This window comes from Mastigoproctus giganteus, chromosome 2 (assembly GCF_048544385.1).
Source record: "Mastigoproctus giganteus isolate SK-2022 chromosome 2, ASM4854438v1, whole genome shotgun sequence".
Lineage (NCBI taxonomy): Eukaryota > Metazoa > Arthropoda > Arachnida > Uropygi > Thelyphonidae > Mastigoproctus > Mastigoproctus giganteus.
Genome location: NC_143576.1, coordinates 225786864 through 225801156, shown reverse-complemented (window position 1 = coordinate 225801156; position 14293 = coordinate 225786864). Strand labels below are relative to the sequence as shown.

Below are 14293 nucleotides of genomic sequence, written 5' to 3'. Positions count from 1 at the left end.
CAAACACCCGATCGATCTTTATAGTTTCCACATCAAGTTCTTTAGCAATCATCCTTAATTCTCGCTAGTTTTTTGGAGATTGATGATATAATGCTAATTATTGCCTGTATGCCATTTCATCTTCGTAAAGTTTATATAATATCTTCGTTGCCTCAATCCCCCCTTTACATTGCTACCCTCACTAGTTCTTTGAATACAGTGCAAAATGTCAGAATCACACGGATATTCAGCTACCGTGACCATGTAAATATAGACAGCAGAAATTTACTGGAAGGCATAGATCACTCACTTCTCCGAAAAACATATGCCCGTTTGTCAGAGTAAAGGGGAACCACATCACAGGTTGACCAGAGGCTATAATCCGTGTCGAGAATCCTCTTAATCTTCTGACTGGATATGGAAAAAATACTGACTAGTGCAACTTCTCGGTATGTGACTGCATGGGTTTTACGGACACCATTAACATTGTGAAAAGGTAATCCCTTCACCCTTAATTCACACTTTCTAATTACCTAAATGCCTAAAGCCCAGGGGTGAGAACAATGCATACAAAGTTGTCTCTCCTAACCCGTTCGTTAGAATGAAATTTTCTTTGTTCAACGGAAACCATTTTAAATGTAATTACCAAGGGGAATCAAAAAAATTTGTATAAAAAGAAGTTCGTTAAACAGAGGTCTGACTGTAATTAAATCAAAAATGAAGCAGTTTTAAAATATATAACTGATCGATTGTGCCATTAAAATGCTGGGAATGGGGCCCCGCTCGCCCCGCCGTAGTTTCGGCTCTGGATACTCAATAATTGCATTCAGGATTTTATTTGTAAAATAAATGATCATCTCAACAATGGGCTCACAAATTTTCAAAAAAAAAATAACAATGGGCTCTCGCGAGCCCATTATAGCTCACCACTGTGTTCATGCCAGATATTGTTCCAGGTTGGCCCATGTTGTATTGGATAGTCAACTTTTCAACAGTGCTGTGCCTGTTCACCTGTATGAGTCATTGGACGGGCACTCACCTCTAACGTCAACCTTTAGCTGATCTTTGTAGTTTTGCTGTTGGATCGTTGTTTGACCATTTTTACGCCAATCCAGGTACATTTTAAGTAACGCAGCTCTCTAACAGCCCACCAGTTCAGCCATTTGGGAAATTGAGGCACCAACTCATTGAGCACCCACAATCTGTCCTTTATCAAAGTCAGATAAATCCTTCCTTTTACCCATCACGCTCAGAAATTTAGTACCTATTGAACCACTGACACCTTATCTATGCTAAATAGGCCAACTAACTCAGCACTCTCATACCTCACGTAGTCAATGGGTCGCATTCAGTTTTTACAGGGGTGGTCATAATTCAGTGATCACTCAGTGTATGTTAATGTGAAACTAATAAACTTTTAATATTTATTTATAATGCTTTAACATGCGAGACAAGTTTGTTACTTGCTAGCATGCAATGTCTCCCACATTTTACGCTACTGTCAACTATACGTTTAAAGCATTTGTGTCTGAATATCCTGCCTCTTGATAAAACATTTTCACCATCCGCTTCAACAATCATTCGTATAGTCTATAAGACAAATTGGTGCATAATATTAAGTGTGTAAAATAAAGCCATTTGTCACAGTATCATGTTTGAAAGAGTGTTTCCTATTATTGACAATAAATATCCCATCTTGTGGGATATTTATGGGCTATGTCAAAGTCATACAAGGATTTAATAATTCAGAGAAAGAAAACTTTTGACTCACTTCATTCTTATAATTTTCATCTTTAATTCCTTCAACATTAATAGTCACATTCCAGTAAGCACCCCACACACCAGTCTCTAAACAACGTGCACCAACCTAAAAATGAAATGTAAATAATTCCTTAATAAGGAAATTTATTTCCGTAAAATAATTAAATTAAAAATAATTAAACTTTTATTTCACAAATATTTTTTATGGTTTTTACTTTATAATACAGAAGACTTTCAGAATAACTGCACATAAAAACATAAACACGTTGATGATCCAATGTTATATTCTGCCATTAATACACTCCTGGTTATGCCCAGTTCTGTTTTCTTTATTATATCAAGTTTAGTCTGAGTGTGTAGCACACCGGGTGGAAAAGGCCCAGGTTCAAATCCCCAACTTTCCAGGTGATCCTAATGTAATAATTTGGATTATATCAAGTTTGTCACTAAGCTTTAATGCTGTTCTTCTTTTCTTCTCTGTATGAGGTTTATTAACTTTAGGAGCCATAGTGAGGGGTTTTTAATTTAAAATAAATCACACATGTATTTATAAAATGACAACTCAAAAATCATAATTTTTGAGTTATCATCATAAAGGATGATCAGTAAACATTCATCTATCAATCATCAAAAGTGCACTAACTTAGCTTCATATTCCGTCTGCCAGATGGCACTTGTGTCACTCAACTTTTCAAATGAGATCATACTACCTTCTACAAGAGTGACTCGTTATCAGTTGTGGCCTAAACCGTATGGCAAACTTGTGTGCTGATCGAAGTTCAAAACTGCAGTATTTTGAGTTGTGTTATTTATATGGTTGAAACGTGGAGTGTATATGTGTAATATTTAGAGTTAAGACAGTTTTGTTGGTCAAAATTTGAAGAAAAAACTGTTTTATTTTGAGTTGTGTCACTTTAGCCAATCAAGGTAAATATAAACAGTTAGGTCACTAACTGTTTATATTTAGAGTTAGGTCACTAACTCTAAATATAGCCAACAAAGAATAATTTTATTACATTTTGGGTTATATCACTTTTGATGAATTCACATGATTTTTCCTTTTTTGTGCTTCAGTGAAGACAAAATTGTTTTATTTTTAATTGAGTCATTTCAGCCAATCATGGTGAACATTTCTTGTTGATTACATTTCAAGATATATCACTTTTGATGGATTTTTTTTATTATACTTCGAGTTATGTCACTTTTGATGAAATAATACAAATAATTTCCTTTTCAGTGTTTGGCGCAGCATAATTATGTATTCGAGTCACGCAAGTATTATGGTGCAAATGGCAACCACAATGTTTAGAAAGGAAGAACATTTAACGAATCCAACAACAGGTGGTGTTACAGAGAAAAAACATACAAGACATAATCTGACTACAGGTGGTGATAAAGAGGAGGAACATTTGAATAATCCGACGGCAAGTGATGATATGACGCCAAATAAAGAAGATCAGCATCCTGATCTTGGAAGTTCATCTGCAATTCAAGAGTTTACCGATTCACCTGTTACCATGTCTGAACCTGAAGGAAGTAATGTTTATGCAGTGTCATTTAATTCTGAGTGTCCAACCATGATGCATTTGACTAAAGTAAAACAAAACAATTACTGTGTATTTCCCATATACAGCAATGAAAGTGACATTGATAATTCAGACGCAAATCTAAATTTCACTCATAATTCCTCCGACAGTGCAAATGAACATGATGTTCAGGCTGAAGTTGGAATCAAGGAAAGAGAGAAAAAACAAAGAAAAAGGGAACAAAAACCTGAAAATTCGTTAAATAAAAAAGTGAAATTGTTAAGAAATTCTGGAAAAGCCTACACATCGTCTTCAAAATCTAAGAAAAAAATTTTCTGAGAGGAAAATATGCCCACCTTGTGGAGAAGAATGTAGATTGGGTTGCAGTGGGATAATAAACGACAGTCGGAGAAGAAATTTTTGCTAGTTACTGGAACCTTGCTGATTTACAAAGGCAAAGGGAATTCATTGTTAGGCATTTTTCAAGGCTACCCGTGACATAAATGATAGACCTATTCAGACAGCATTGTTAAAGAAAAGTGATACTGGATTCCTTCAGTGGGATATGAGAGGAAAACATGGAAAGCAACCCACTGTTGATCCTGAAATCAAAGAGAGTGTAAGAAAATTTATTAATGCTATTCCTAGAATAGAGTCATTATTTAAGAGCTCAATCTACACGAGTTTATTGAGAGAGGTAAGTCTTGCAGATCTTTACTTTGATTATAAAGAAGATCATGAGAAACAGCAACTACCATTTGCAAACTTAGCCATGTTCAATCATATATTTCAAGGCGAGTTTAACATCTCGTTTTATGTACCAAAGGGCCAGTGTGATCTCTGCAAACCATTCCAAAATGAAGATGAAGAGGGGAAAAAAAAAAAATCATTGCTTGAATCTTATAACCTGCACCAAAAAGAGAAAGAACTGTCTTGTAAGGAAAGGATAATGATAAGAAAAACCTGAATGGTGCATACGTTACTGTACATGATTTACAGGCGGTAATGCCATTACCCAGAGGCCTAGTTTCATCATTTTATTATAAAAGTAAAATGAACTGTTTTAATTTCACTATAAGTGATTTGAATGCAAAGAATGTTGAGTGTTACTTCTGGAATGAAACAGAAGGGAAACATGGTGCAATGGAAATTGGAAGCTGTGTACTTCATTACATCAACACGTTGTTGGAAAGGTCAACAATACAGATATGGATGTTTTTTACTTAAATAACTTGTGGGCAGCAGAAGAACAAATATTTACTTTCTGCCTACTGATATGCAGTAAATAAATTCAAAGTTTGAAGTATTACCCATAAATTCCTCATATGTGGACACTTAAAACGAGGGCGATAATGTGCATAGCATCATAGAAAAACAGGTTGAAACACTTCAAATCTAGTCAAATCTATGTACCACAGCAGTATCTTACCTTGATTCGAATGGCAAAAAAAAGAACAGTCCCCCATATCACGTTCATGAGTTAACTTATGAAGATTTTTATGATTTGAAAAAGCTGCAAGAAGAATGGGGAAATAATTTTACAGTAGACACTGATAGTTAAGTGGCATGATATTAAGGTACTTTGAGTTGAAAAGGGACACCCTCATGCCTTCTTCTATAAAACATTGTATGAAGACAATGTACAAGAAGGTCAATGTGGGGAATGTGACGAAAATCTCCAGAAGAGTTGAATTACTCTCTCAGGTTGGTTCACACTTACTCAAAGAAAATGCCACTAGCTGAGAATAAAAAGAAAGATATTCAAGATCTTATTAATAAAAATATAATCGCAAAAACTTATTATGATTCATTTTTTAAAAATGTTCTAGATTTAGGAAAAAGTTGTTTTTGTATTTTTGATGAATACATTTTATAAATAAAGAAAATGATTTGTTCATGAAGGTAATATTGTTGATTTGATAATTGTTGGAAAGGTTGAGCAGATGGGTTGAGAGGTGGCAAATGAAGTTTAACATTGACAAATGTAAAGTACTACATATGGGAAACAGCAATCCCAGAGCAACGTATCAACTCTGTGGTACTACACTGACAGTGGTAGAGAATGAAAAGGACCTGGGGATAATTGTGCAGGTAGATATGAAGTTCTCTGAGCAGTGCAGACGGGCTGCAAGAGTAGCTCATGGTGTCTTGTCAATGATATACAGGAATTTTTCTATCAGGGATAAGGAGGTGATTATTCCCTTGTATAAGGCAATGGTCAGGCCACACCTTGAGTACTGTATACAGGTCTGGAGGCCTCATTTCAAGAAGGATGTAGAGCTGCTGGAACGAGTACAGAGAAGGGCGCAACAAGATTAGTGAATGGAACAAAGGGTTGCTCTTACAAAGAAAGGCTTAAGTTTTGCAAATTACAGTGTCTGGAGACTAGGCACTGGTGAGGTGATCTGATAGAGGTGTATAAAGCCTTGAATGGTTTGGGCATGCTCAATGCTGATGGGATTCTTCCTCTTGCTCAGAATAATCACCTGAGAGGGCATAAATTCAAATTGAGGAAAGACAGATGTAGGATAGATGTGTAGAAATTTGCCTTTAGCCAGCGGGTAGTTGATTGGTGGAACAGACTTCCATCCCTTGTTGTGGAAGTTGATAGCCTAAATAAATTTAAGGCTCAGCTGGACAGGTATTTCGAACGAACGGAGGGGTGAAGTGGCAGTTTTTTTTTTTTTTTTTTTGGCTGATGCTGCATAAGCTTGCTTTCTTGCATCATATGCCTCTACTAATGCTAATTTATTATCCATTTACATATTTTTCTCCAAGTTCCTGAAATTAAGGGTAAAAACCCAAAAATTACAAATTGTTATAACTCCAAACTACGTTTTTGCTAATACAAACAAAACATCAAAATTGTCACAACAGTAAACATTTTATACAAATACAAATCAAAAGTGTCAGAACTCAAAATAATTCAGTCCCGTGTGAGACGAACACCAAAATCGTCACAACTCAAAAATGATGGGTTTTCAAGGTTGAAGTATCAAAAATGACATTTGATTGATGTTTCTTTGAGTCTATTCTTTTTGCCAATATTACTTGATTAGTAATTAAATTTCTGCTAAGTTCACAAATAGTTTTTGCCTTTTCTGAAAAACTTACTTTTTTGAGTTGTGTCACTTTAGAAATACATGTGTGAAATGTAACACAGCAGTGTAATCCGTGATATCAGTACAGAATTCACTTTCAAAATGGCAAATGTAAACAAATATAGTAATCACATGACTTGCCATTTTCCTTTTCGACACTGCAAAACACCTGCACTGTATGTAAACATCCGATCTCAATGATGCAAGAAAGCAAGGTTATGCAGCATCAGCCAAAAAAAAAAAAAAAAAAACTTGGCTATCAACTTCCACAACAAAAGATGGAAGCCTGTTCCACCAACCAACTACCTGCTGGCTAAAGGCAAATTTCTGCACAGTTGTAGAATAGATGTGCGGAAATTTGCCTTTAGCCAGCGGGTAGCTAATTCATTTTTTTTTTTTTTTTTTTGATTTGGTAGTTGTTGGCGCATCGGCTTCTGTGGCCATATTGCACCTCCCAAGGTTTTTGCAGTACTTTGATCCAAGCCCGAGGCGGGAATCGAACCCGCGACCTTTGGGTTGCCGGGCAGGTACTTTACCCACTCGGCTAGCTAATTCATGGCAGACTTCCATCTTTTGTTGTGGAAGTTGATAGCCTAAATAAATTTAAGGTTGAGCTGGACAGGCATTTGGAATGAATGGAGGGGTGAAATGGGAGTTTTTTTTTTTTTGGCTGATGCTGCATAAGCTTGCTTTCTTGCATCGTATGCCTCTAATAATGCTAATGTGCTATTAGCTCTAATGTTCTGTTATTTGGGTTGCCATTATTTCGACAGTCTACTGTATGTCTTGAATACAAAAAAAAAAAAAAAACCGAGTACGAATTAAGTGAGACAATAATTCAATACATGGATACTATCTACTGAATATGAGAAGTAATAATTGTTAATAATTACACTTGAACAGTAAATAAAATAAAATAATTTTAATTAATTTTAAATTTAATTAAACTCCAGATCTTGTAATAGAAGTTCATACCAAAAGGAAATATAGGGGTCTTACGTGTGAATAATATTCCTATACCTACCATTTTAGAAATCAAAATATGGAAAACTTTTAATACAGATCCATCTTTCAATCAGAACGTGCTGAAAATCATCTCAAAATGGTTTTTAGAAATTAGTAACAGTTACTAATTTGATGCATACCATATGATACAATAGAAAAGTTGTTATGAAATACAATAAACCATATTAGACTACGTACAAGTTAGTGCAAATGCATCATATTAGTACACAGCTAAACTCTGAATTAGCAAATTCAGAGTTTAGCTGTATGCTCTAAATTTAACAAATTCTTTGGGAAAGGCGTTACTTATTCGAAGTAGTGCAATATCACGGCAACTCATTTTGAAGGTATTTACAATATGAGATATAATTTAAACAATGTCACCTTTGCAAAAATTTGCTAATTTAGAGTTTAGCTGTGTACTAATATGATGCCTTTGCACTAACTTATACGTAGTCTAATTCTCTTGCAGCCTGAGGCATAAGCCCTTAATGCATCTTAGTCTTAATTTATCTTATACACCATCAGGCATCTCTCATATTGTGGAGTTATACTTCATAACCATTTTGTCATCATTGCATGGCACCTCCGTAGCCAGGTGGGAAGAAGCAGCAGTGAGTAGCAATTCTTGAAATAACCAGTGAGAACTATAGGTATATGATCCACTGGCTCTTCCAATAATTTTGGACCTTCAATGGAATACGGCATCAAATTCTTGTTTATGAATTTTTCAATTATATCTAACGGATATAATCCATATACACCACTCCAACCCTGGAGTGGTGTATATGGCAACTATGAAAATAGATTCACTATCGAATCTGCACAAAGATCACAAATGTCTCCAATTTCATCTGATACCGCTGTCACATTGCTGCTATTATGTTGTGCAAAGATATGTGGTGCACTGATGATAGTTCAACCTTCACGTTGATATATTGCAACACCACCACTACAAACATCCGACCTTTTAAATCAAGTCACACACTGGAATGGTTTAAGTAATATATGTTCATCATTATCCAACCAAGTTTCACTTAATATCAATATTTTTGATTGCTGTAAGATTGTGTCCATTTTGATATCTCGAACATGGGCCCATAAACTTTGTACGTTCATTGATGATATAGATATACCACTTTGTATGAAATCTTTCAGTTCATCCTGTAGAGACGGTAGGTAGCTTATTATTTTTCAAACGAAGTTCTATATTACTAGTAGCTTTGCCATGGTGAAATGTGAAATCGTCACATGGATTTGTAATATATAAATCTTGCAATGAGGTCACTCGAGATAAGGCCATGTATACAAGTTGCTGTTGATGATATTTCTCATAATTATATAAAACTTTGTCCAGGTCCCACCTTGAGATTTATGTATAATCAAAGCACAGGCACATACTAAAGGAAACTGTGTACGTCTACATGTTAATTTCCTATTGTTCTTGAATAGAATCGTAGTTGACCGTTTTATAATAGGTACGGATTGACTAGATAAATGTTTATCTTTCACATATTGTTTATAACGAGATTGAAGGTTATGCCCTATTTTTGACTCAGGAAATTTCATCCATACTCATTTAACTGTTTCTTCATCCTCAAATTCAAAATATACTAAAGTACCTATTGCACCATTTACCACATCTATATTTATAGTAATCTTTACAGTTTTCCTTTCAATAATGGTAGGATGTATGAAAGTCCTGCAGGTTCAGTTACTGACATTTTATGAATTTTATTTCCCATACTTGTTAACTGTTCTTCAGAATGATATCTGTGGTATAAATCGTGTGCAACCACTTCATGGGTTTCATCTGCAACTAAAGCATTTGTATTATAGGCATTTACATCACTATTTCTTGAAAATGGTCGAATCGCTTGTGGACATAAATTAGTAACATCTTCTTTGGTAACAAATATCGATTCTATAATTTTAAGTTCATCTGGTAATAATGCTTCTCCATTGCCTATTTTTGTAAGAATTTTAGAAAATGTACTATCGGACTGTCAAACAACTTGTACTAATTCATTAAATTGTAGTGAATGCCATAATTCTGGAGCAATCTCTAATGACTTGTTTATAAATTCTTTCGATTCCAATATAGAATGAGTAATGTTAGCTGATTTAAATGCAATTTGCAAATTTTATGCAGTATGCATTCACATAATTTTCATTGGCATATACAGCAAATGTTTGGGAGTTATTCCATGATGATCAGATTTTGAAGAAATTCATTTTGAAGTAATCCATATGAAATTGTTGGAAATAGTTTCAAATCTAATTGAAACCAAAAATGATCACAAACATTACAACTAGATCCAAATAGGTTTTTCTACACTAGTTTTTCAAACTCACTGTCATCTCATGTAGACACTATAGGGATGTAATCAGAAATCCCATTATTAGCAATTTCTAATTTCACTTTTTTTCGTGCACGATATTCCTTCATTCTGCTGGAGTTTTAGATTCCTGATAAGTATCAGGCATAGTAGAACTCTGTAGTTAAATTTCGTTATTATTTGGAATAGTTTGAATTTCTAATTTTCTTTTGTTCAATTCATGATATTCCTTCATTATTTCAGCTAGAGTTTTTTTGGGTGCAGTTTGAGAACTGCCAGGCATAACGAAAGACTCTTGTTGAATTTCATCTGGATTCACATTTCTGTCCAACTTCCCTTCCTTTCTTTCACGATATTCCTTTGAATGCCGGATTGTAGATTTTGGCACACTTGCATATTAATCATTATACTGATATAATGGAATAACGTAGCACATCACAGCTCAATTGTACTTGTTGTGTCACTGCAGTAACAAGTACAATGTATGCGCATCAAGTTTCATGATGATTTCCAGGTAAGGTAATGGTTTTTTCCAAATAACGCCGGGAAAAAAAAAAAAAATTTTCACACATTCATTCCTTCTAAAAGTTTGTCCAGTTCCTCCTTGAATTTATTTATGGTATCAACTTCCACAGTGACAGATGGAAGTTTGTTCTGGCATTTAACCACCCACTGGCTAAATGCAAATTCCCACACATCTATTCTAGAACTGTCTTTCCTCAATTTGAATTTATGTTCCCTCAGGTTCAGGTTCGTAATCTGAACAAGTGGAAGGATCCCATCAGAATTCAGCAGGCTCAATCCATTCAAGGCCTTATACACCTCAATCAGATCACCTCTCAGGTGCTCAGTCTCCAGCCACTGAAATTTGCAGAACTTAAGCCTCTCTTGGTACAAGGACCCTTCTGTTCCCCTCACCAATCTTGCCCTTCTCTGTACAAGCTCAAGCAACTCTACATTCTTCCTAAAATGAGGCCTCCAAACCTGTATGCAGTACTCAAGATGTAGCCTGACCATTCCCTTATATAAAGGGATAATCACCTCCTTTTCCCTATTAGCAAAATTCCTGTATATCAGTGACAATACCCCATGACCTGCTCAGACAGCCTGTTGAATTGCTCAGAAAATTTCATATCTGACTAAACAATTACTGCCAGGTCTTCATTTTCTACCACCCTAAGTGTAGTACCACACAGTTTGTACTTTTCTCTGGGGGTTTACTTCTACCCATATGCAGTACTTTGCATTTGAAAAGTTCAACTTCAGCGCTTCTCAGCCCATCTGCCCAAATTTTTTTGATCCTGTTGCAGTAGCACACTGCCATTACTGTCATTAACAATCCTTCCAACCTTTGTATCATCTGAAAATTTCAACGTTAAGCCTGATATACCTTCATCAATATCATTGATAAATATACAAAACAAGAGTGGGCCCAAAACCGAACCCTGGGAGACTCCACTAATAACATTGGTGCAGCATCCATTGATTACCACTCTGTTTTCTCCCACTCAACCACCCTTTTATCCATTGTAGTAACTTACCCATAATACCATACTGCTCTAATTTGTACAATAGCCTTCCATGTACAACAGTGTCAAAACCTTTTCTGAAATCCAAGCATATGATATCAAAATTATTTTTTGCATCCAGTTCCTTTGTAATCACATCATAGTATCCAATTAAATTTGTCAGACAAGACCTTCCCTTAACAAACCCACACTGTCTGAATTATTACTGCAGTCTTGTCCAGATGATCCTGCAATGCATCTTTAACCAGCGACTTCATTATTTTCAGCGGAACAGAAATTAAATTAACTGGTCTGTAATTACTCGTGTCACCCTTAGACACCCCCTTTGTGAATTGGGGATATATTTGCACATCTCCAGTCTGTGGGGATTTCCCTGAGTCCAAGGATGCTCTCATAATAATGGCTAAGGGTTTGCTTACTTCCTTTGCCGCCTCCTTTAATATAACTGGATAGATACCATCCACCCCAGGTGCCTTCCTTACGTTTAACTTCAACAATTTCTCCTGAAATTTGCTCTTCGTTATTACAAAATCAATTAGCTCCCTGTTACAGTTTGATAAACTTCTGGCATTACCCTCATTGAATAACTCCTCATGTGTGAATGTAGATGCAAAATACTCACTGAGATTATCAGCTATCTGAGCAGGATCAACAGTCAAACTATTGATATCAAGTGGACCAATCTGATTAATTCTCTTCCTTCTTGAGTTTATATAAGTAGAGAAGTCCTTGCTGTTTTTCTTAGCATCTTTTGCCAAAGATTTCTCGTAATCTGCCTTTGCTTGCCTAATCTCCTTTGTGACTTGATTATAGACCAGGTTATATTTGCCATAGGCTTCTGTGTCGCCTTATAATTTATATGCATCCCATGCATTTTTCTTCTCTGCCATGAGTCTCATTAGTTCATCTGACATTAATTTATGCCTAAACCTTGAACAATATTTCTTAATCGGTATGAAATGCCTAGTAGCTTCCACGATTAGTTCCTTGAATGCTTCCCACTTAGAATTTGCTGTTGGGAACATCTATCAGTTGGTCACACTGTACAGAATTTAAAAACTGTCTGAGACCCCTGTAGTCACCTTTACGAAAACAAAAGCCTTCCCTTTAGCCTTGATGGTAGTTACATCTTTAAGTAAATCTCTCATCAGTACACTGATCCATCCACCTATTGGTTCCTTTATCAGCAAATTCTTAATGCACGAATAATCACTGCTGATAAACAGATCAAGAGTATTACACTCTCTGGTTTCCCCTCGAACACGGTGCTGCAGAAAACAATCATCCAAGAAATCCACAAAAATCTTGCTAGTGCACAAGTAACCAACTCACAAGTTTCAGTCAATATCTGGGAAGTTAAAATCCCCCATTATAACACAAATCTGATTTACTAGCCCATTCTATTTCTCTGTACAATTGTTCATTGTACTCATTAAAGTCATTAGGCCTATAACACACTCCTCCTCTCATTTTTGCTTTCCCAGTGCTTATGTCATAGTAAACTGATTCAACATAGCACTGTCCATCTATGTCAATTGGATGCATTTCCTTATATTTTATGTTTTTCTTAATTAACAGCATAACCCCCTCCTCCCTTCCTATCCTGTCTATCATTTCTGTACACATTGTACTCCCCAAATTTTAATTCTGGATTCCTAATATCTGTGTGACATCATGTCTCTGATATCCCAACAATATTATCCTTTGATGTCTTGACCAGCACTTCAAATTCATAAAATCTATTTACTGTACGTCTAGCATTGGTGTACATGCAAGTAATACATGCACCTATTCCTATTCTTAGTTACCTTAACACAGCCCATGTATTTATTAGTTTCATGATGATTTGCTCCAATCCATGAAACCCCCAGTACCCTGCCCTCTTGGTCACTACTCATTCTAATAGAAGTGCAAGAATCATTTTCACCTCTGCCTGTAGCTACTTTTAACCTTTAGTCTGTGTATCCCCCCCCCAAGCTAGCAGTTTTCTTACCCACCTAATGCTGCCTTGATAGCATCCGCAAACACTCTTGCACCCTTTCTATTTAAGTGTATCCCATCCCTGTAGAAGCAGTCTCTCCTGTTAACAAACACAGACCACGTTGAGAAAAATTCTACCCCCATGAGCCTTGCACAATCCTTTCAGGGCCAAATTAATTGACAAGGCTCTCAGTCTTATACTCCTTCCCATCATGTCTGAGCATAATTTACTAATTTATTTAGCAAATTAATAAAAAATCAACTATAACACTTCAGATAGCAGCAGCTGTACCAATATATATGCAGTGTATAAATCAGGGATTTCTCTTCTTTTTTAATACATCTGTCATATTGCCCATTCATTCCTCCAATCAAAACATTGTCAAAAACAATTTCAAGCAATTAAGCTAATTACATAAGGACTACTGAAGATAATTAAGAAATAAAATGAACAAATTTCTAATTTTAATAAAACTATCAATGCCTGATTTTAATCAAATTTGAAATCGCCTGACAAATCTTTTTAAAAAGAGCCAAATATAAAAGTTCATGAAAATGTATTCATTGGAACTCAAGTTATTACAGGCAAGGGAACAAATGTCAGACAGACATGCCAAAACTTAATAATGATGTAAATTCAACAACAGTTTTACATTAATGGAAAGATTTTACATATTTGAAGAAATCTGTATTATTCAATCCACAAATCTACTGCCAATTTTTTTTGCAAATTAAGAGAAACAAATAATTATGAAAGTAATTTTGAAATAAAAAATTCCATTTGACTGAATACCTGAAGATCTGATTTGGTTCCTATGTTTGCTGTAGTAGCCAGTTCTCTTGCAGTATCCCAAATCTTGCTAACAGCACGTGCCATACTCATTGGAACAGAAATGGCTTTTTTCAAACCTGCTTCCATTGCTGCCTCCCTTCTGTACATTTAAAAAATATAAATAAATAATAAGCAGAAGATACTATATCACAAAGATTCATTCAGTTATCACATTTATTTTTTGATGCTTGTAAATCATGCTATTCTATTTTTCCCTTTATCTTTCATTAATGAGGAGATA

At 35.4% G+C, this 14293-nt stretch overlaps 1 protein-coding gene across 1 annotated transcript in view; it reads right to left on the bottom strand.

Annotated features, from left to right (window-relative positions):
- Window positions 1-14293, bottom strand: part of LOC150090186 (formimidoyltransferase-cyclodeaminase-like) — a 158260-nt gene that overhangs the window by 20692 nt on the left and 123275 nt on the right. The window contains exons 11-12 of the mRNA XM_090369004.1: window positions 14014-14152; window positions 1751-1846 (exon numbers count right to left, since the gene is read on the bottom strand). Coding sequence (XP_090225130.1) covers window positions 1751-1846; window positions 14014-14152 — 235 coding nt within the window. The remainder of the gene's footprint in view (window positions 1-1750; window positions 1847-14013; window positions 14153-14293) is intronic.